We start from the raw sequence: 23,478 nt of genomic DNA on the forward strand, positions 1-23,478 counted from the left end.
GTGCTCCATTTTCTTTTGCAACTTTGCCAAGACCCTCAACACCCACCACACTTTCTGTCCCTTGATTATGCCTTGCAACTTTAGCACTGAAGTCATAAATCACAATTTTCATATCTTTCTCTGGGATCTCATCTATTACACTCTGCAGTTTTTCATAGTATTATCTTTCCTTTCTTCAGTGGAAATATTTGTTTGGGCATAGCAAACTATGATACCTAATGTATATTACACTGCCTTGATTTAAACTTTGCAAGTAGCAATCTACTATTTGCAGCTCTCCACTCAGTTAAAGCCTTTTACGCTCTTGGTGTCATCATCATTCCTACCCCTTCCCTTTCAACTTCACCAGTTCTTCCTGAATAGATATATATATTGCCTTGATCTTAGGTTTCCTTACCAATCCCCCTACAATGTGTTTCACTTAGAGCCAAGATATCCAAACCATATTTCATAAATTCGTTTTCTACTCCAATCTGATTCATGGTTCTAACATCCCAATTACCAATTTTCAATTTTTCTTTAGTATTTATTAACTGGGAGATTCTTGGTACCCCGCTACGCCCGGGACTAGGGGCCATTCTGTTATCTTCGCTTGCCATTAATTGGCTAAATCCATAGAGGATTCATTGGCTAGATTCATCAAAGGATAGCCAGTTCCTTTTTATGCGCAGTGCCTATCTAACTAAGGCAAGTGGCCCTTACCGGTCCATAATAATTCCAGTAAGATCATCCGTCAGGCATCATGAGTAGAAGCCAAAAAGACAACTTGTCTCTCGCCTTAAACCCAATCCGTCACCCTGCTGCCAGTGACTTGTTCGAGATTTAAAAGGGTATTTTCCTCCACATTCAAAGTTCTTGTTACTTCTCCAGGTTGATTTTCCGCTTATAGAACCGTTGTCAAATATGGATTGCGAAGATATACCGCCCACCACGGTAAATGGGATGTATTTATCACTCACTGAATTAAAGTGATTATTATTGATACTTTAATTCAGTGATTGGTAAATACATCCCATTCTTTGACTCCTTGGTTGAAGCAGGCTAAAATCAGATGAATGCTCATAATAGTTTAACCCATTTTGTCAGAGCCATACTCTACTTACCTCATGATAATAATGCTCATGGCATCATAGCTTTCATAGTATGAAATTCCTACAAGAGTGTTTGGTTCTTTATAACATGTTTCATGTTACAATAAATATTTTACAACCATATTACAGTACATGATTGCAGCTTAACTCTTGATTCCTTTATTTTTTAATCTTCAGATTTGCTTACCTGCATACTCAGAAATACCCTTGTTTAAATTGTATTTCAAACATCAAGAAGACTTTCCCACCTAAGTAATTAATCAAGCATACATAAACAGATGGAGTTGACTTAAACACTTTTAGTATGTAATTTAATTGTTAATATAAACTGCTTAGTTTACATAGGAAGGTGCCAGCCTCCTGACCCTGTACTCCTCTTAATAAACCAGGACAACATAGGGAAGGACTTTATTACAACACTAGTAGTACCCGAAGCTTGATCTAGAATGATATCTGGCCAAGTGATTGTAGAGCTTTTCTTTGCAGTGCCTTGGGAGTTTCCGACTATAGGATTTGGCATCTAAATTGATGGGTTGATATCTGATAAATAGGTTGGATTTCCAAAATTCTCTTTTTAAATGTATTTTGTTGTTTTAGCAAAAGTATATTATTTTTTAAAATATTTTTTTTATCATTTCTTTCATAGGTTAAAGCCAACAAATTATTAAGAGAATAATTTTGTCTATTTGCAGTTGGCTTACGATGTAGGGAAAATACTTCAGCACTTGGCAGCTTCACCTTTAGGCCCATTGCTTATGAAGGATTTCAGACGACAACAGTTTGTAGTTGTGGATGGAATTTTGAAACTCTCTGATGTAGATGATTTAGTAATAGGGGATCCTCATTGTAATAGGAATGATGAATGTGTCATGGTGGATGATAATTCAGGGAGCACAATTGTCAATTGTAAGTATATTGCATTCTGTTATGGAGTGTTTCCTTATTTGAATAGTATTATAAAATTATAGTCCTGTTTATAGCTGTTTATAGTACACTTATAGAAAAAATTACAGATTGCAAGGACCCGATATTTTTTTTTTTTTTTTTTTTTTTGATAATAAAAGAATGTGTTCATATGAATTATAAGCCTATGGTAGTGATGCCTGCACTTCTAGTTAATGCCAAGCAATTCCTAGCTAAAGAGGAAAGTGATGGTAAATAATTTTGCATCCCTCCCTTACAGGAAGTCACTTATCTCACTGATCAAGTACTTTAATCTTTAAAACAACAATCATTTTCATGAGAGTATATTTATTATTGCCATCTTTATTTACATTTTGTTTTTTTCATCGTGACTAATCTTCAAGTCTACTATTTCTTTTAATATTGCATCATCTATCATCAAATAGTTTTGCATATGGTCCCTGATATTTCACTTGGAGCTTGTTGAGATTTCTGTGATACTTAACTGATAGATATGCTATGACTATATTTTCCCTTACCATTTTCTACATATGGAAAATTTACTCCCTAAAATCAAATATTTACTAAAAGTCACAATTTTCATGATCAGAATAATTTTTTTTTATTCTTTTGAAGACAGTAAACTTGTAAGGTAGTAGAAATGGCAGTGTTATTCTGTTGGGTGAGACAGGATCAAATACAGACTTGTAGTTCAAATCATTCATGTAGCTTGTGTATTGACACCAATTGAACAACATCTGAGTGAACTCTCTGTCAGTTTCCATTCATAACAGAGAGGATGCCTGCTTTACTATACTTTGGTCCCTTTTGTTATTGTTTGAATCAGTATTAAAGTAAAATTTCATGAGGTTGTTGTGCACCTCAACGGGATTCTTAGGAAATATAGTACATTTGTGAATCGTGAAGTGATAAAGTGTACTGGATATTTTGTGGTAGGCTATACAGTTCTGTAGGGTGTTCATTAATTATCAGAAGGCCAGACTCCATGTGTATGGAAGTTGAGAGATTACTGCATGAATACAGTAGTGCCCCCATTATCTGCAATTATTAAGTTTAGAGGTCAGTGACTGCCCTTTAGCCACCAATTGACTGCTCCACTGGGAAGAGCCTAATATAGAACCCTGAAGCTGGTCCTCTATGACTTCGAGCACATTTTTCTCCATCATCACTTCCAATTATTATTATTATTACCAGCCAAGCCACAACCCTAGTTGGAAAAGCAAGATGCTATAAGCCCAAGGGCTCCAATAGGAAAAAACAGCCCAGTGAGGAAAGGAAATAAGGAAATAGATAAATGATGAGAACAAGTTAACAATGAATTATTCTAAAACAGTAAAAATGTCAAAACAGATATGTCCTATATAAACTATTAACAGCGTCAAAAACAGATATGGGTATTTGTTTACAAGAGCACGCTCTCCATTTACTCCAAAATTATTCATTCTGCAGTTCTCCTCTTTTTGTACAGTAATTAGGAGGTTCTTTAAATGTTGGGAAAGCAAAAAGTAGCAAGATATGTTGGACAAGGGGGAAGGGGGAGGTGTTGGTTGAGGAGGTACTAAACGACCAGGAACCGACATCGTCAACATAGTCAAGCAAAGAGAAGTTCGTGACGTCAGCGTACATTTGGTATATATTCAAAATATATACTAAATTAAAAATGGATCAGTTGCTCAAAAGTGTCACTATTTGTGGATTGTATATTTCATTTGGTAAACACTTGAGAATAAATCTTTTTTTATGAGAATGACTATTTTTGTAGCTTATGTTTTCATTAGCGGGAAATTGGCAGGCATCCTTAGGCAGTGGTCAATAGATGGCATTAGTATAGCAAATTGTCGTCTGGGAAAACTAGTCACTCCCAAAAAATAGTTTCTTTAAAAAAAACACTTCAATAAGATTTATTATAAAATATTTACCAAATATAATATACAGTTTAAAAATAGTGACACTTTTGAGTAACTGATCCATTTTTAATTTAGTATATATTTTGAATATATACCAAATGTATGCTGACGTCACAAACTTCTCTTTGGCTGACTGTGTACGATGTCGGTTCCTGGTCATTTAGTACCTCCTCAACCAACCCCTCCCCCTCCCCCCTAGCATAACATATCTTGCTATTTTTTGCTCTCCCAGCATTTAAAGAACTTCCCAATTACTGTATAAAAAGAGGAGAGTTGTAGGACTGCATAATTTTGGAGTAAATGGAGAGCGTGATCTTGTAAACAAATACCTAAATATGTCATATATAAACTATAAAAAGACTCATGTCAGCCTGGTCAACATAAAAACATTTGCTCCAACTTTGAAATTTTTAAGTTCTACTGATTCAACTACCCGATTTGGAAGATCATACCACAACTTGGTAACAGCTGGAATAAAACTTCTAAAATACTGTGTAGTATTGAGCCTCATGATGGAGAAGGCCTGGCTATTAGAATTAACTGCCTGCCTAGTATTACAAAAAGGATAAAATTGTCCAGGGAGATCTGAATGTAAAGGATGGTCAGAGTTATGAAAAATCTTATGCAACATGCATAATGAACTAATTGAACGACAGTGCCAAAGATTAATATCTAGATCAGGAATAAGAAATTTAATAGACCGTAAGTTTCTGTCCAACAAATTAAGGTGAGAATCAGCAGCTGTACACCATACAGGAGAACAATACTCAAAACAAGGTAGAATGAAAGAATTAAAACTTCTTCATAATAGATTGATCACCGAAAATCTTAAGACTTTCTCAATAAGCCAATTTTTTGTGCAATTGAAAAAGACACAGACCTAATGTGTTTCTCAAAATTAAATTTACTGTCTAGAATCACACCTAGAATTTTGAAAGAGTCATACAAATTTACAGAAACATTATCAATACTGAGATCCGGATGTTGAGGAGCCACCGTCCTTAACCTACTTACAATCATACTTAGAGTTTTGTTAGGATTCAACTTCATACCCCATAATTTGCACCATGCACTAATTTTAGCTAAATCTCTATGAAGGGATTCACCAACCCCAGATCTACATTCAGGGGATGGAATTGATGCAAAGAGAGTAGCATCATCTGCATATGTTACGTAACTTTACATGGCTAGACAAGCCAGGGACTTCCTTATTTTTAACCTTTATGAAGGCAATTTTAACCTTGAAAGGGTCAGCAAATGTAAGAGATTTTAGAATTTGGCATGTCATTTAAAAGTTTTAATTTCTTCCTTTAAATTTTCCTGGAAGGCATTAAAAGTTTAAATATTTCATAATTCATATTGCAGGAAATACTTGCACAATACAGTATAAAACTTTCATATCTTTATTTTTACCCATTGTGGTCGGGAGGAGGAAACAATTGGTTTCAGTGTCATATCACTGGACACAGAGGTATTGGCAGTGATCCTTCACATTGCCCAGGTCATCAACAAAATTTTCCTTGTTCAAAGTAGCAGACGTCAACTGTGTCTTGGATTTACCATTGGATCCAGGGGTAAGTGGATATATATCATTGTTATTCCTTCTTTTTCTTCGGGGGAATAGAATAACAATAAAAATGAACAAAACAAATGGAAAAAAAAATAACCAAGGTAAAGAACAATCTAAATGGTCTGAAATCCTAAAAGAAACTCTTCAAGTCTTTCATGGAATTAATTCCCTAGTCACCCGTGAGAGCTAACTCCTCCCATTATTTCTAAATTTAAAAAGCTGAAAAGAACGAATAATACAATCTTCATACTATTTACCTCACCTTATCTGCCAGACTAAAGGAAGATTCAACACTTAAATATTTCAATATCATTCCGGGCCTATACGATGTTATAAGTGTCATCGATGGTCACTCAGACCTCAACTGTTCATATTGCAGTCAGGTGAGAGGGCCAGGAAGAGGAAGAGGCATGCATACTGTTTTTCCCCCTCCTCCTCTTTTTCATCTTCTTTGTCTTCTAACTTGGACTCTTACTCTTTCTGAGATGTAGAAGACAAAGAGGTTGAAAAAGTCCAGGATAGCCAGCTGTAATCACAGGGATAGGGTTCCCTGTGACACTACCTCTGTTTTGAGGAAGTTACATGACAACTGAGTGGTTTCCAGCCCCCCATGTCATGGCCCCCCAGGGCTGTGACCCTAGACCCAGCTTGCTGGGGATAGCTGGCCAGAACAGAAGTGTACACCCCGAAAACTTTCTGTTCCAAGATTGATGGAGGTGCTTCGGTGACCTCTATCTCCCTTCCTTCATGGATACTTGGATGCTCGCTCCTCCCTGTACTAGTGTGTTATAACTTTTTGGTGGAGTGGATGGTACCATTCTCCATTCTAGGCTGTACTCAAGCACATGTGCGTTTTGGTAAGTCAAGAATGTGGGGAGAAGGGGGTTGTTCTCTATACCATGGAGCACAGGAATGTATTTACCCCTCTGCCCCGACCTGCAGTACCTGGTACTGTACTTGTTTTGATTATGCTGGGTAGAGTGCCAGGAGTTTTACTTCCATTGCCACTGGTGTGACCAGGCTTTTGTCATCCCCTGATTACGTTTGTGGTTATTTCATGGTCGTATTCTTCAAAACATATGGTCTCACCCTTGTCCAGTGGCGAGGCAGGAGGTTGTTCAGGGGTAGTATGACTCAAGGAATCTGGAGTGCAGTCTGGCACCTAATGAGGTAAACTACCTGAATTGGAAAGTTTCTTTGTAAAGGTCCTTGCCTTCATTTGTGAGTGCATTGGCCTTGGGTAGGCAACTTTAGCACCTTCATTATGGAGGACTTCTGTCGTTGATTGGCACTTTGGTGCTCCTCAAGAATTGTAGCCCTTGTTAGAGTTGCCATGGTTGGATCTGGTGGACTTGGCCGTGGATCGAGGAGTGGATGATCAGATTTGTAGATTTGAGAACTCACTCTAGTCCAGTAGGTCAAGCAAGATCCTGTGGTCCCTTCCCTACTCTCTAGGCAGGTGAGGTTCTACATGCCAGAAAACGCTGCATCTGCACCTCTGCAAGTTGACTCGTCAGTGTGCGCTCGTGTTGAAGAGACTCAAAAGCAGAAGGCACATAGTCCTCTTATGTAGACACGCAAAGGAGAACAGTCTCACGCACTCTTTGCTAGATGATAAAGCATATGCACATCAGGGTGGCATTTCACACCATAGAGTTGTCAGCAAAGTATATTCCAGGGAAGAGAAATGTACATTGCTGACCTATGGGATGCCTTCCAAAACCCATGGGATCACCTGGACGTGTATGCCTTAACATCGTATGGCTGACAATCAACTCTCTTGGCAATCAATATAGTGTAGATTATGCTAGGACTCAGGATAAGTCTGGTTTTTCCCAGATGGCCTCAGTGCTGAATGGTATCCCAATCTGTTTGCTCTGCTGGTTGAGGTCCTGAGGGAACTACCCCGGTGGCCCACACTTCTCTACAGAGATGCCACCATGCCAAGGAGTCCTTGGCTCTTTAGGGGTGAAGACTATCCAGCATCTCTGTGCGAAAAGCTTTTCATATGACACTTCATAGATGTCTGGATACCTCCTAAAGTCCTCCACAGCTATGTACTAGCCTAAGTGGGCCATCTGAGATTGATGTCATAGAAGAGATGTTTCTCCGGCTGGAGCAACTTTACTCCGATTACAGATTTCCTAGTCTTCCTTTGCCAAGAGAGGTTCCTTTCAGTCGTGGCTATCAAAGGCTACCGCTCTGCCTTGAGCATGGTCTTCCAACTGAAGGGTATAGATCTCTCCACATTTTGGGAGTGGTCTATGCTCATGAGGAGCTTCGAATAGTGGTGCTCACCCAGGGATTTCAGGTCCCCGCAGTGGGACGTAACTTTAGTTCTCAAGGCTCTTACGCGTACCCCATTCAAGCCTTTGATGAGGTCGTCAAACAGGGATATAACGGTCAAGACTGTTTTACTGTTAGCTTTACCTAATATGATCTTTGTGAATATTTTATACATTACTGATTGTAAACTTGTTAAGTGGTAGTTTTTCAGTTTTTTGTGTCTCCCTTTTTGTGTACTGTATTAGTATGATGATAAACTTTTCTTAAGTAGTAGGTAAAGCGCAATATTGCAGACATTTCAGCGAGTTTTACTACTACAAAATCTCCTCCACCTATTTTTAAATCAATTGTTAGGCCATCTTCTCCTGCTACTTTGCCTCTTTTCGTGCCTTTTAATGATTTTATCAATTCTCTTACTGGTACTCTTAGTACTAACTCTAATGCTTCATTATTTTTGTTGGGAAAGTTATTTCTTATATAACTATTGTATAGAAATCTTTTGCAATTTTTGCTTTCCACCTTTGTTGTTGATAATATTTCCATTTTTATTATTTGAAGCAAATATATATTGGCATCCTGTTTCAAGTCTCCTTTTCATCAATTTATTGCTTCCTCCTTTCTTTAGTGCCATCTCAATTTTGGTCTAATTGTGTTTACGAATGTCTTGGGTTTCTAGTTTGTTTATTGTTTTGGATAGTTCTGCTAATTAAATTTCATCTCTCTTGGATTCTACCCTCATAACCAATCCTTTCTTTATTAGGTTTTTGGTCTTTTCTGATAGTTGTCCTTTATCTTGTTAAGGCACTTTTCCATATATCTCACCCCCCAGATACTGAAGCCTTGATGAGGATGGGGGCCTTAGGGATTAGCAGCTGGGCTCTAATGAACAGTGGGAACTTCTTTCCCACATTACCTCGGTGCCCAACTGTTGATCCAATTAAATCAATCAGTGCTTTCTCTTTTCTTTTTGGTTATTCCTTTTTTTCTCCCATCTCTTCCTTTTGAGCTTGAACTTCTTAATGACTTTGATTTGTTTAATTATGCTTTGGCTGCTTCTTTGGATCTGGCACAGTGTGGGATGGACAGCATTCCATCTCAACGTGTGCCAATTTAGACGCCATCACCCTCTGGCAGACCCCATTGGGTGCAGACCAAATCTGTTAAGAGTTGGGCTCCAGTGATCCGGTTGTAAGTCACCCATATTTGCGGGAAATGGGTGACACAAGGCATTGGAGTCGCCGGTGGGAGGGGCTAATTACACCCACTGACCATTGTATGCCTACCCTCAGAGAGGTAGCTCCTCTCTAATAGAGGACTGGTCCCCGCTGAAGCCTCTTCTCGTGTTGGGCCACATGGAATAGTAGGACTGACATTCTCCGATAAAGAGGTGGATAACCCGGCTTGCCTTTTCAAAAAAAAAAAAACCAACCCCTCTGCTGATGACCTGAAAAATACAAGCATGGACCCTGGTACAGACAGTTCCAACTCGAGTACTAATATCGTAACATTAGAACCTTATTCACGTCATATGAAGAATGATAAGAAAACACTAGAGAAGAAGAGAGAGAGAGTGAGAAATGATGACAGTACAGAAAAATATTGAAAAGTAGATGTATTACCTGGTCACTATGAAGTAGTGAATTATGAGAGTGTTTTTATTCTGGAATTTAAAAATGGAAGATATGAATGTGTAAATGTTTTTAAAGCTAACTGGGAAATAGTTGCTGTATGTGGAGGGCAGCCAAAAATTCTTCCCCAGGGAAAAGGAGGTCTCTTGATAGAGACACTATCCCCAATACAAGGCGAAAAATTGAAAACACTCACACAATTGGTTGGTCATAGTGTCAAATGCATTTCGCACCCCACTTTCAACCAGAGAAGAGGTGTTATATATGCTCCAGAATTGCTGGACATAGAGGAAAAAGAAAGGGAAGATGAACTGAGGAGTCAAGGAGTAATAAAAGTAGTCAGAATGAGAAAGAGAGTTGGAGAACAACGTATTCCTCTTGCTACTTTGATTATAACATTTAATTAATGCAGATTACCAAATGTTATTAAAGCTGGTTGGCTATCTTTGTAGGTGAAACCATATATCCCTTCACCATTGCGATGTTATCATTGCCAAATGTATGGCCATTTAAGCCAGAAATGCAAAGAAAGACTAAATAATAAGCCAGCTGTTTGTGCCAACCGTGGAAAAATAATCACGGAGTATGCATAGAAAATCCAAATTGCATACATTGTGGGGAAGCACGCCCAGCTGCTTCTAAAAGCTGTGTTAAGTTTATTTTTGAAAAAGAAATTCAGGCTATTAGGACCAAGGAAAGGGTTACTTTTAGAGCGGCTCGTAAAAGAGCTCTTGAAAAACAGATAACACCAGGGGAACCTTTTTCAATGATTTTGAAGTAAAACTTGCCAAAGCACACAGAAGAATATTATATTCCCACTTCTAAGATAAAGAAACATATGAAAGTAGTTAAAGAAGTTGAAAGTCCCATTAAAAATCTATATCCAGAAATTGTAGAAAAATAAAAACAGATACTTAAAGATCTGAAAGGTATTCAGAAACCATCTACTCTGACTCTAAACAATAGTACAAACCTCTCTCAGGCCATGTCCTTGCCGGATCTGATGGAAGTTCCATTTGAAACAAATTTACCTGGTGAACCTGTAGTGGGTAAGGTGCCTAAACCTGACAGCTCACAACCCTTTAATCGAAAAAGAGAGAGACTTCCATCTCTCATGCCTTTTACCATAAGAAACATTAAAATCACGACTTCAAATAAATATGATGTCTTGTCTGCTGATGTTTCTGATCAACTGGAAGGTAAATTGAATAAATCAGAAATTCAAGTTGAGGTCCACCATCCTCCTCAATAATTAGATCAAAGGGACACAAAAGAAAAAGACGAACACAAAACCCAATATATCAAGATCCTCTCCAGAGATACCACCGAGGAATTGTTAGATCAAATATTGCCAATGGGAAGACTTCATCCAAGGTGTCTTCCAAAATATAAACCATAGTTTTTTCCTCCATTTTGCAATGGAATTGCTAGGGTTTAAGGGTGATATATGAAGAACTTAAGCTCCTCATACGTAAGTACTCCCTATAACTGTATGTCTACAGGAGAGCAAGCTCTATACTAACACTCCTTGTCCTCGCGAGTATGTTAGCTATAGGACACCATATTATCAACGAGCTGGGAACCATGGGGGAAATTTTATGTACGTTCGTCGAGATGTTCCCCAAATATCTTTGTCTATCTGTACCCCTCTGCAGACAGTGGTTGTACAGATTGATGTAGGGAGAAAATACACAATGTGTTCTTTTTACTTGCCTCCAAGTGATAACATCTCATATGATAATATGATAGAGGTGATTAAACAACTCCCACAACCTTTTCTTTTACTAGATCTTAATAGTAGACATCCTTTTGTGGGGTGATGTTTTGGCAAACGCAAGGGGTAATATTATCTCATCAGTTTTGGAGAATGAAGATGTAGGACTCCTTAATACAGGAGAGCCTACACACTTTCATGTTCAGACAGGTACCCTTTCCTGCATTGACCTATCAGTTGCAAGCTCTAACTGTCTTCTCGATTTTAAGTGGAGAACATTAGATGATTGGCATACTAGTGATCATGCACCAACAATGGTCCACCTTTACAGAGATTGCCACAATGGAATCTTGATAAGGCGGACTGGGATAGATTTCGGGAGCTAAGTGAAATTGAAAGAAATGTAGAACAGTTTGAAAGTGTTGATGATGCCATAGACTTACTTAATGGAACTCGTCACACAGCAGGAGTCAATTCCATTCCTAAAGCAAGAGGGATATTCAAACGATGACCTGTTCCATAGTGGTCATCAGAACTAACTGCCCTGCACAGAACCACAAGAAAGTCTGTAACTGGATTGCACAGGCGCCGTACTGAGGAGAATTTAGTCGTATACAAGAAATGTAGAGCACAGTTCCGTCGTGCCATGAAAGAAGCTAGATGCCATTCTTGGGTGTCATTTGTTTCCTCCATTAACAGTAGAACACCAACATCATCTGTGTAGAGGAAAGTGAAAAAGATAGCAGGCAAATTCACCCCAAATCCACCACCAGTGTTAAGGGTAAATGGTTTGTATATCACTGGAGCAACCAAAATTAGCAATGCCTTGGCTGATCATTTTTCAAATATATCATGCAATTGTGAAGCAGCTCCTGGTCACCAGTATAGGAGCATTGAAGAAATGAAGAAGGTTTTAAGTTTTGCAGGAAGAAAGGAAGAGTCATATAATTCTCCTTTTACTGAAAGAGAATTTGATTCAGCACTTGCTACGTGTAACGATACAGCCCCTGGACCTGATGGAATTCCGTATGCAATGATTAGACACGTACCTTTTAATACAAAGTTATTTATTTTAAGCATTATTAATAGAATATGGCATGATCATAGTTATCCAAGTGTTTGGGAACTAGCCATTATTTCAGCCTTTTTAAAACCCGGTAAGGACAGGTTTTTAGCAGCAAATTATAGGCCAATTGCATTGACATCTTGTTTATGTAAAATCATGGAGAAGATGGTCAATGTAAGACTGATATGGTACCTTGAAAAGAAGGGTATTTTTTCACCAATTCAATGTGGATTCAGAAAAATGCACTCAACGACTGATGTGTTGATACGACTGGAGTCCTCTATTTGTGTAGCTTTTGCTTCCAAACAGCACCATGTGACAGTTTTTTTTCACCTTGAAAAGGCATATGATACTACATGGAGATATTGTATACTTAAAAGAATTCATGAGTTTGGATTAAGAAGAGAGCTACCACTATTTATTCAGTCATTTCTTTCACATAGAGTTTTTCAAGTGAGAGTGGGGGAAACTCTGTCAGAGAGTAAATGCCAGGAAGGAGTTCCTCAGGGTAGTGTGCTGAGTGTAATCCTTTTCACACTAGCAATTAGTGGGATATCCTCAGTCATTCCCCAGGATGTTCTCGCTAATTATTTGTGGATGATCTCTCCATATCACTTGCTGGACCTAGAATGGCAATGGTTGAGAGAAAAATACAACTCTCTATTGACAAAATTATCCAGTGGGCTGATATGAATGGATTTAAGTTCTCGACAAGTAAGACTACAATTGTCCATTTCTGTTGTATCTTGGGAGTGTATCTAGACCCAGATATACATATCAAAGGTCAACGGATACCATGTGCAAGTGAAGCTAAATTTTTAGGTTTGATATTTGATTGTAGGCTTACATGGGTTTCTCACTTAAAAGTGTTAAAAGCTAAATGTCTTGAGGCTCTGAATCTTTTAAAAGTATTGTCTCATACATCATGGGGGGCAGACCGCAATACTATTTTAAAATTATACAAGGCCTTGATTTTTTCAAAAATTACTTATGGATGTGAAATATACTCCTCGGCCACCCCAAACCGGTTAAAATTTTAGGTTGTATACATCATGCTGGTATTAGATTGTCCACAGGAGCATTTAGAACCTCACCTATCACAATTTTCCTTGTTGATGGTGGAGAGGTGCCTCTAGACCTTTACTGAATGTCTTCTATTATCCGGTATTGGTTTAGATTGCAAAGACTCCCTAATTCTTTAGCCTTTCAGACTGCAAGCCTTGTAAGGCACTCAACATACTTTGAGTTGCATCCAAAATCATCTCAACTGTATGGCTTTCGGGTGAAACAATTATTAAACACTGTTGATATAATTAGAATTAAGGTGCTTCCATTCAAGGTATCATCAACGCCTCAATGGAAATTACCTGACATATCTTTTTGTAAATACTTTATTGGAGTTAAGAAGAATATGACTGACTTAGAATCCAGGTCTCTTTTTATGGAACATGTTGCAGAACATAGGGGATCGACTTTTATATATATTGTTGGCTCCAAATCTGATACTGGCATTGGATTTGGAGTACATAGTAATGATTTAAATTGTAGAGGTGCACTTCTTCTAACAGCTTCTATATTTACTGCCGACTGTTTGGCATACTAACCGCTATTGAGAAAATAGGTTTGGAAAGGGGGGGGGGGGGTAATTTTACAATTTTTAGTGATGCAAGGACTGTTCTTCAAGCTTTAGAAGTTTTTAATTCTAGTAACCCTCTAGTTTTAAAGATTTTAGAATGGCTTTTTATTATTGATTGGAGAGGTATAACAGTTCGGTTTTGCTTGGCTCCAGCACATGTAGGTGCGTCTGGTAAGGAGTATGCAGATTTACTGGTGAAGAATGCGACATCCGAGTTGCTACCAAGAAGGTATCCCATTCCCTGTAATGATTTCCTACCTTACATCAAGAAATTGTTTTGTAGTAAATGGCAACAGCACTGGGATAGTCTAAATTGCAATAAAATGAAAGAAGTGACAAATGTCATATCACCTTGGAGGTATAATATGATGCCTCGAAAATGGGTCGTCTCCGTATTGATCACACTCGGTTGACACGAGTTTCTGCTGAAGGGCCAACAGCAACCGTATTTCTAGGACTGTTTAGTTCCTTTAACAATGAGGCATTTGTTGACCGATTGCCCGATTTATAATAACTAAAGAAATAGATATCTGTTTGAGGCTCGAGGTGAGGATGGCAGGTTCATCCTTGCCAAGATTCTTGGACATGATGTATCCTACTATGCGAGCAGCCTTTTTAGATTATTTTCAGAAGTACGACTTCTGAAAACTATTTAACTTCTATAATGACATTCAACTTTTACTGTTTTAATTGAATATTCTTTTAATTTTTATACAAAATAAATGATAGTGGCATATAGTGACTATAGAGATCAGGATGCCAGAAAACCCTAGATCAATCAATTCATATATCTCATGTGCTGTTTGCAATACACGTTTTGTTATATCACTTCATTTATTCTTTACTTGCTTCCTTTCCATCATGTAGCTGGGAGTACTTATTTTGTAAAGCTAAACTCATTTGATTTTTCTCGTATTACAGCAGTGCTTATTTTTTTCTCTCAAATTTTCTCTTCCTTTCCTTTCTTTCAGGTTTAGGTTTTTCCCAACACAAAAGAACACCGTACAACAGTGCGGTGTGTGTATTTGTGTACATCATTTAAATATTGATCAGTTAAAAGAGGGAACAAAATGCTCATCAAAATAAATAGCCTTCCTTCTCTGCAGGGAAAAGGCTAAAAGGAAAGTAACTGAGTTACCTACCCTGCAAAAACTATCGACGCTTCGATAAATGGATCAACCAAAAGTAAAATTAGAAGGCTATTCTTTAAACCATAAACTGAAAAGCGGGATCATAACAGAATCCCCCTGTAAGATGCACAATCCAATCCAAGTTTTAAAAAAGAAATCTGAATAAAGTGATGAAAATACTTAGAAAATTATAATAGTTGAATCTAAGGAGAACCTTTCGCAAAAGAGAACTCCAAAGCTGACTAGCATGAAGATACCTCACAAGTTGTTGAAGTAAAGTCTTCAGTTCAATTTGAGGTTTGTTTTCATCAACAGATATCTGTATAAAAAGGCAGTCACTGATAATAAAACATCTGCCTTCATAACATAAAATCCCTTCTTTATGCCAATTTGAGGTTTATACTCATCAACAAATATATGTATAAAAAGGCAGTCACTGATAACAAAAACATCTGCCTTCATAACTTAATATCCCTTCCATCAGGACGACATGGCTATCTCACCCAAAAATAGATTTTGCCTTCATCAAAATCCCGTATATATTTATATATGTATTTAAATATTTGTATCTATATATATATATATATATATATATATATATATATATATATATATATATACTGTATATATATATTTGTTCCGACGTGATATACAAACCCGTAATCATTTAATATAGGAATTTGCTTCAGCTCAGCTGAAACAGCTGAAGAGAAAGAAAACCAGGCAGTTATGCTGATTGGTTGGCTTGCGGTATGGGGTGGAGCTTACCTCCCCTCCTCACCAATCCACTTTCCCCATTCACTCCCCATTCTACGCTGCAGCCCTTTGCCTTCTCTTGTGTTTGTGTACTAGTGATTGGTCATTGTTATGAAGAAAGTTACTCTTTAAAATGCGATGTTGTGCAGGCCCTGGAGGGCGTTGCAGTGGGTGGCTTTCGTCACCTGTAGACTCGCACACGCTCTGCTCGACATGCAGGGGAAAATCTTGCTCTCAAGGTTCTCCTTGCCGTAGTGTGAATCCTGGCTGCCATTTTGGGAATCTTGGATTCACAGCCTGTCGGGGTTTTCTCGGATTTCGCCGTGTGAGCGGTTGACCTTAGCACTCCCGCTATTTCGGCGATCCCGAGAGACACCCGATGGACTGATAGACAGTCTGATAGCGATGACGACACATTACTTGGTAAGAAAGGGGAATTTTGGCCATCTCGTATTGTCAGGTAAGCTTGACTTAAATTTGTTAAGACGCCCTTTAAATATGGCGGACGAGCTTCAAAAATGTCATTTGAATGATACAATTGTTGATGAACACATGAATGTAATTGAGTTTGTAACAGGGTTGCCAGGTTGGCCTTTTTTAGCTAAAGACATCAAATTTGGCCGTTTTTTTTTTGAAATCGGTTAGCCTTTAGCAATATCATAAAAGGTTGGCCTTAAAGGCTATACCTTTGGCCTTTTTTAACTTCTTAAAGCTGCAGTTGATTAAAGTTGGTCTTTTCTTAGTTATGAAACCTGGCAACTCTGGGTTGTAATTTTATCGGCTCCCATGTTCACTGATGCCCCTGTTGTCGTTGACTATATACCTGATAAAGCATTTGTTCCTGGCAAATGCAAACTTTTTCCAAGGGTAAAATAATTGCAGGATTCCCTGTTAAAACAAGGGAGAGTATGGTTTTATTTACTGAGATTTCTTTAACGACTGATGGCAAACCCTTTACAGCTTCGCCTGCAAGTCAGTTAAAATTAAAATTGGCCAAATCTGCTGATTAGCAGTTAAAATTAAAATCTGCCAAACTCCTGCTGATACAATAGGTTTTTTGGGCTCAGGCCATGTCGTCCTGATAGAAGGTTCCTTTAGGTAGCTTTCTAAGGGATATTTGCTACAGTGATACTCCCAGAGAATTAAACTGAAGGTCTCCATGATTCTAACTCCTGGCGCTAGTATCCAGTAAAGGATATCGCATAAAATCAGGGGACGTATACTAGATACGACATATAGCAATCTTCACCCCGAATAGATTTAACTCTTTGATATAAGGGGGAAGAGTGGCAAAAGAAGGGGTGCCGTTCTAGGTAGCTGGTGGACCTCCATCCCTACAACTACCGCGACGCTATCCCTTTTCTTGTAGCTATCTAAGCGAGTTGTGCTCCCGTTAACCTGGTGTTTTGTTACAAGTTATTTGGAATAATCATCATGCAATCTCCAGCATCTTCATCTTCTGGAAAGTCGAGTATTACTTCTTTCCTGTGGATAATTTTAGTCTCCCTTTTCACAGTTAAATTTCAATAATTTGAGTGTGTTTAAGTGAGCGTTGCCGAGAACCGGAGGCAGCCATTTTACGACTGCAATTGCCTGTTACAATTGCATTTATTTAGTCAGTTTTAAGCTATAATGTTAGCTATTTAAGCAAATTATACAAGTGGTGATTTTGCATACATGAATATTATTCCTCTTTTTATTATGTGACTTTACTCATCGTATGGGCGGGAACCCCGGCGTTACCAACTACCTTGGCCGGGTATCCTACCAGAGCTAGGCTACTCTCGCTCATATATACGTTAGTAAAGTAATTCCCCACGTTTAGCCTCACCATATCGTTTCTTCTCGATTCGGATGAGAATTTATATTCTCTAGAATCTATAGATAAGTTACGATATTCATTCTCTCTCTGAGAGAAGAGTCTAAACCCTTCCTCCCTCCCTGAGTGCCGCCGCCGGTACAGGCAGCAACCACTGTCTTTCTTCAAAGCCGTCGAGTAGAACAAAGTTCTTGCTGCCTCCGGCTTTGATTTAGATTGTGACTAACTCAGGGTGCCCTTGTCTTGCCGCCGACGATGTTGTTAGCAAAGGAACCATGCATCCTCTGCCGCCGACGATGTCGTCAGCACAGGAAGCCATGCTTCCTCAGTTCACTGTTGAAGGTAGGCGGCATACCTGCCGCCACCTCTCATTCCAGTGAACTATAAGACCCTTTACCCTTCCTCTTCTCTCCTTTAGTGACGTCATTGCCGTCACAAAACTCCTTCACCGGTATTCTGACAGTCATCCCGGCTTGCTAGGGTGACTTCGGTACCAGCTGGTACCCTGCCGGTAGCAGTTAGTTTAGCCGTCTCTGCCACCTTCCCCCTTACTTCCTTCCTTCACAGGAAGTGAATATTATTGGGAGGAAGATTGAGACGTCTCCTGACGGCTGCTGGTGGGAAACCTAATATACTTTGGGAAGTCCTCAGCCCTCCCTTGAGCTGCCATCCACATTTATTGCCGCCAGCGTCATAGCCGGCGACAGGCCTCTTGTGGATGGGTGGAAGCCAGAATCTGACAGATTCTTCCCCCTTCCATTGGAACTTTCATTCTGGCAAGGAGATAGTAGGCAGCCTGATAGTCCTCCTACAGTTCCAACTGTTATGTTTAATCATAATAATAGGAAACTCCTTCTTTAATGCTTTTTCTCCCTCTATCAGTTAGTACCGCCAGGTACTAACCTAACACCGGCAGTGCTGACGGCTAAACTACAGTATACAACTCTACAGTAGTACACATGTTTTCTAACATAATCTATGTTTCCTATCGCAGTCAGTTGTTGTGACCACGATATTATGTTGAGGCTGAGTACTCCCTGAACACCCAGATGGTTTTTTCGATCATCAGGACCCTAAAAAATCACCTATCAGTTTTAATATACTACAGGTAGATAAGGTTAGTAGAGACACTTACTAACTCTAACTCTAGTTCCTAGAGTTTTTTCTACCTTTTATTTCCCCTATTATTACTGACGGAGGCCTCGGCAATGGCCTGGGGAAGGAAACACAGATATGTGTCTTTTCTACTTCCTTTCAAGCTTACTATCCTAAGCTATTATAAACAATAGTGATTACTATTGTTAATAAAAATATATGCTTTTATATCACTGATATAAAAAACATGAATACTCATTGGGCCGTCTTTCCTTTACAGGAGGAGCCGATGGAGAAGTGTGCAGCATTGTTCTGAAACCACAAGGCAAAGACTTTTGTGGCCACACAAAGTGCAGGACTCATGCCCCCTGCTGTATCGTGCTGAGAGTCCTCAACTATTGGTAGCCGAAGGGCTGCCCCACCTGCTCGCACCTGCTCGACTCTGGTGGCCAACGGCTTCGGAGAAGCCCCCACCCCCAGTCAACATAGAAACTAGGGATACAGTGAGGGAAACCCTTCACAAATGGGTAAGAGTGTTCCAGAAGAACTCTCCGGGACCGAACTTACCCAACGACTCCCTAAGGTGCCTACTGTTCCTCAAGGCTCTACCAAATGCTGTGGTGCCCCAGGAACAGGTCTAGCCTCCCCTCATACAACTGGAGATCGACGCGGACATAAATAAGGCACTGGAAGGCATGGACATCCACCAAGAAAGGATGTCAGAAGTGTCCACGGACACTGAGCAGGACCTACTGCAAGGAGGCCCTGAAGAAGACGTGGAACATCCAAAAGCGGAGGAAGAAGGATCCGTTCCAACAGCAACCGAAGACCCTCAGCTCACTGTGACGGCATACCAACCTATGCCGTCAATTTCTTCAACCCCAGCTCCACAACCAATTGCACATGCCGGCACGAGCGAAGCGATCCTCACTTCGATTCAACAGATGATGGAATTGTTCCAAAAGGAATAAGAAACGATGAAACAATCAATTGAGCAGCAGCAGATACTGTTGCAGGAGAGGGCGGACCTCCCTGGACCTACCAAGGGCTCCACTAAGAAGCCCCGTAGAGTGTTGGATCTCCCTCACTTCTCCGAAACCAACCCCTGGAGGTATGTGGAGCATACGCTCATGATGAATGGGAAAATATTCGTCTCGGAGAAGTTGGGGGCCAAACTAATTGAAGACATTGAGTTCTGGCCTAACTTTTCAGCTTACCCAGACTGTTACGTGAGACTGCAGGATGAACATGCAGCTCGTGAGGAAACGGTACCCAAAGAGGTCATTGTCTTCGAGCATGACAAGGCGCAAGCCATCCTCATGAAAACAGTGAAAGGAGCCGGGTACACCAACTCCAAAGTCTCAGCACTGAGCAAGAGACATCCCACCTTTCTTGCTCCTTCCTCCATCTCTTTCCCCTTTGCGGAGAAAGCACTAGACTTTGCCGTCAAGGCAGTCGACGAGAGCAAACCCTGCCCAACCCTAGAGGACTAGAGGGATGCAAACCATTCTCTCTAGCACTGCTTACCTGCGAGGAGAAGTGGAAGGATGTCCACCTAACCATCTCCATTTCTAAGTTGGATCCAGAGATAGCAGGCCAGCAGTTCAATGAGAACCATCCAAAGTTACCAGACCATCTTCTGAAGAGGGAACAGGAGACGAAGGAGAGTCTTGCGGGCTCCCTTTCTCATCAGAACTTCCTGGAAATGAGTGGAGGTCTACATAACGCCCCAGAAATGTTCATCTTCCTGGCTAAGTCTCACATGGGTACCCTTGTGAAAGACTTATATTCTTTCCTCAGAGCAAGGAGAGCCTGCAGAGAGTTCGTTTGGCCTCAGCGACCATAAGACACGAACCAAGGAAGCTGATTACCTCGAGTATCTGGGATAAAAACCTTTTCCTACAGGAACTGGTCCAAGAGATCATAGCCAGAGCAGCCACAGAGAACAGGAACCTTCTCCAAAAGTGGGGCATGAGCTCAAAGAGGAAATCTTTCTCAGACGGAGGTCCCCAGCCTAAGAATAAAAAGGCAAGGAGACCACGCAGACATGCACAACTTCCTGCCGTAACTATGACCATGATGCCTCAGACCACCTTCCAGTTGGTCCCTCAAAAACTGGTAGCCCAGTCGCCAGTGTTTAACCCTAACTGTGAGAGGCAGTCGACTTCCTTTTGTCCTAATCAGAAAGGAAAAATGCCCAGAGAGAAGTTCTTCCGGAAGTAACTCCTCTCGGGGCCAAGGAGGACGTGGTCGCGTCAACAAATCCACAGGACCCCTCAAACAATGAGGGGCTCCAGGTAGGAGGCAGACTGTATCACTTTCTGGATCGTTGGACCTTCGATCCCTGGGCCCACAGCTCAATCACGAATGGACTTGGGTGGAAATGAAACGGAACTCCACCCCATTTTCCAGAATTCTTCCAACACTCCACCCCTTTGTTAGAAGAATATACCTCAGAACTCTTGAACAAGAAGGTAATAAGGAAAGCGAAGTCCATCAAATTCCAGGGAAGGCTGTTTTGTGTTCCCAAGAAAGACTCAGACAAACTCAGAGTTATTCTAGACTTCTCTCCACTCAACAAGTTCATCGAGAACAACAAGTTCCGGATGCTTTCTTTGCAACACATAAGGACCCTTCTACCAAAAAGGGGCATACACAGTCTCAGTAGACCTAGCAGATGCTTACTGGCATCTTCCAGTGAGTCGCCCTTTCTCCTCTTACAGAAGAAGAAGTTTGTCTTCAGAGCAATGCTCTTCGGACTGAACACAGCCCCAAGGATATTCATGAAGCTAGCAGACACAATCGTCCAGCAGCTACACTCCGAAGGAGTTCAAGTGGTAGCATATCTAGACGATTGGTTGGTATGGGCAGCAGCCAAGACTACTTGTCTGCATGCAGCCAACTAGGTGATCTAGTTTCTGGAACACCTGGGCTTCAACATCAATTGCAAGAAGTCTTGAGTTTCTCCAGCTCAGAAGTTCCAATGGCTAGGAGTCCAATGGGACTTAAAGTCACACCACCTCTCCATTCCATCCAAGAAGAGGAGAGAGATAGCGGGATCTGTCAGGAGACTAATCCATCACGAGAATTTCAAGACGCAAACAGGAAAGAGTATTGGGCTCTCTCCAGTTCGCAGCAGTGACAGACCCGGTGCTAAAAGCACGTCTAAAAGATGCGTCAGGAGTCTGGAGAAGATACGCATCGAACGCTCGAAGAAGTCAACTAAGGTTGACCCCGACCCTGTTGCGCACGCAGTTAAGGCCGTGGTCAACAGCCAAGAGCCTAGCACGGACAATTCCCCAGCAACCACCACAATCATCAGTGGAGATACACACAGACGCCTCCTTGGAAGGATGGGGAGGCCATTCTCACGAGAGAAAAGTGCAAGGGAATTGGTCGCACCAATTCAAAACCTTTCATATCAACATTTTGGAAGCTTTGGCAGTTTTCCTAACGTTGAAGAAACTATCCCCTCGCAGAGCAATCCACATTAGACAGAATGGTCACTAGACGCAGACTCATTCATCTCGGAAAAAGTCCCGGAATTGCAGATCAACATCTTCGCAAAGAGTGACAACAAAAATGTACCTCATTACGTAGCCCCTTATGTGGACCCTCAAGCAGAGGCGATGGACACCATGGTCATTGACTGGAACAGGTGGAATTGCATTTACCTGTTTCCACCAACCAATCTCCTGCTAAGAGTCCTTGACAAGCTAAGATTCTTCAGAGGGACAGCAGCAATAGTGGGCCCCAAGTGGCCCAAAAGCAATTGGTTCCCACTAGTTCTAGAGTTGAAACTGAAGCTGTTTCCTCTGCCGGATCCAGTATTATCTTAACTGGTCCAGAAGTCGACTGTATACCCTTCATCCTCGAGAACCAACAACCTACATCTCAGCATTTTCTCACCCTAGCGGCGAACAAAAAGTTTGGAATCTTGAAGGAAAAAGTTGACTTCATCGAAGAGTACAAGTCAAGTTCGACTAGGAGACAATACGAATCATCATGGAAGAAATGGGTTTCCTTTGTGAAAACAAGGAAACCGACATAAATATCGGTAGATTTCTGTCTCGCATTCTTCATATACCTACACGAACAAGGCCTGGTTTCTACTACGATTACCTCGTGTAAGTTGGCCCAGGCTAGACCACTTCTGTACGCCTTTGAAGTAGACCTCTCTAGTGAAATCTTTAATAAGATCCCGAAAGCATGTGCTAGACTCAAGCCAGCAACCCCCCCCCCCCCCAAAGCCCATCACATGGTCCTTGAACAAAGTCTTGCACTATGCTTCAAACCCAAACAATGAGGATTGTACTCTAAAGGATCTAACACAGAAAGTCATTCTTCTGTTTGCAATAGCCTTAGGGGCTAGAGTTTGTGAAATTGTGGCCTTATCCAGAAACAAAGGCCATATTCAGTTCCTAGAAACAGGAGAACTGAACTTCTTTCCTGATCATGCCTTTCTTGCCAAGAATGAGCTACCCACTAAGAGGTGGGGTCCTTGTAGAATTTGCCCACTGAAGGACTTTAGACTTCAAGGCAGGACAGCTCTTCAGAGGCAAAACTTCCCGATCAAACCTATCCCTTAGACAACTTAGGGTGAAGCTCACCTACTTTATTCACAGCGCGGATCCTGACAGTACACCCGCAGGTCCCGATCCGAGGAAAGTTGCATCTTCGTTGAATTTCTTTCAACATGTGGACTTTGAAAGACTCCGCACATTAACTGGGTGGAGATCATCCAGGGTCTTCTACAAACACTGTGCGGGGCAGGTGCATGAAATAAAGCATTTTGTGGTGGCGGCGGGTGGTATCATTGGACCCATCGCCTAGTGCTGCATGAACAGTGGACTGTT

General features: G+C 40.6%; 1 protein-coding gene across 1 annotated transcript in view; it reads left to right on the forward strand.

The window, feature by feature from the left end:
* Nucleotides 1-903: 903 nt before the first annotated feature.
* LOC137659845 (extracellular tyrosine-protein kinase PKDCC-like) overlaps nucleotides 904-23,478 on the forward strand; it is a 173,157-nt gene continuing 150,582 nt past the window's right edge. Inside the window, exons 1-2 of the mRNA XM_068394629.1 lie at nucleotides 904-933; nucleotides 1,784-1,997. Coding sequence (XP_068250730.1) covers nucleotides 904-933; nucleotides 1,784-1,997 — 244 coding nt within the window. The remainder of the gene's footprint in view (nucleotides 934-1,783; nucleotides 1,998-23,478) is intronic.

The sequence above is a fragment of the Palaemon carinicauda genome, chromosome 20, assembly GCF_036898095.1.
Source record: "Palaemon carinicauda isolate YSFRI2023 chromosome 20, ASM3689809v2, whole genome shotgun sequence".
Lineage (NCBI taxonomy): Eukaryota > Metazoa > Arthropoda > Malacostraca > Decapoda > Palaemonidae > Palaemon > Palaemon carinicauda.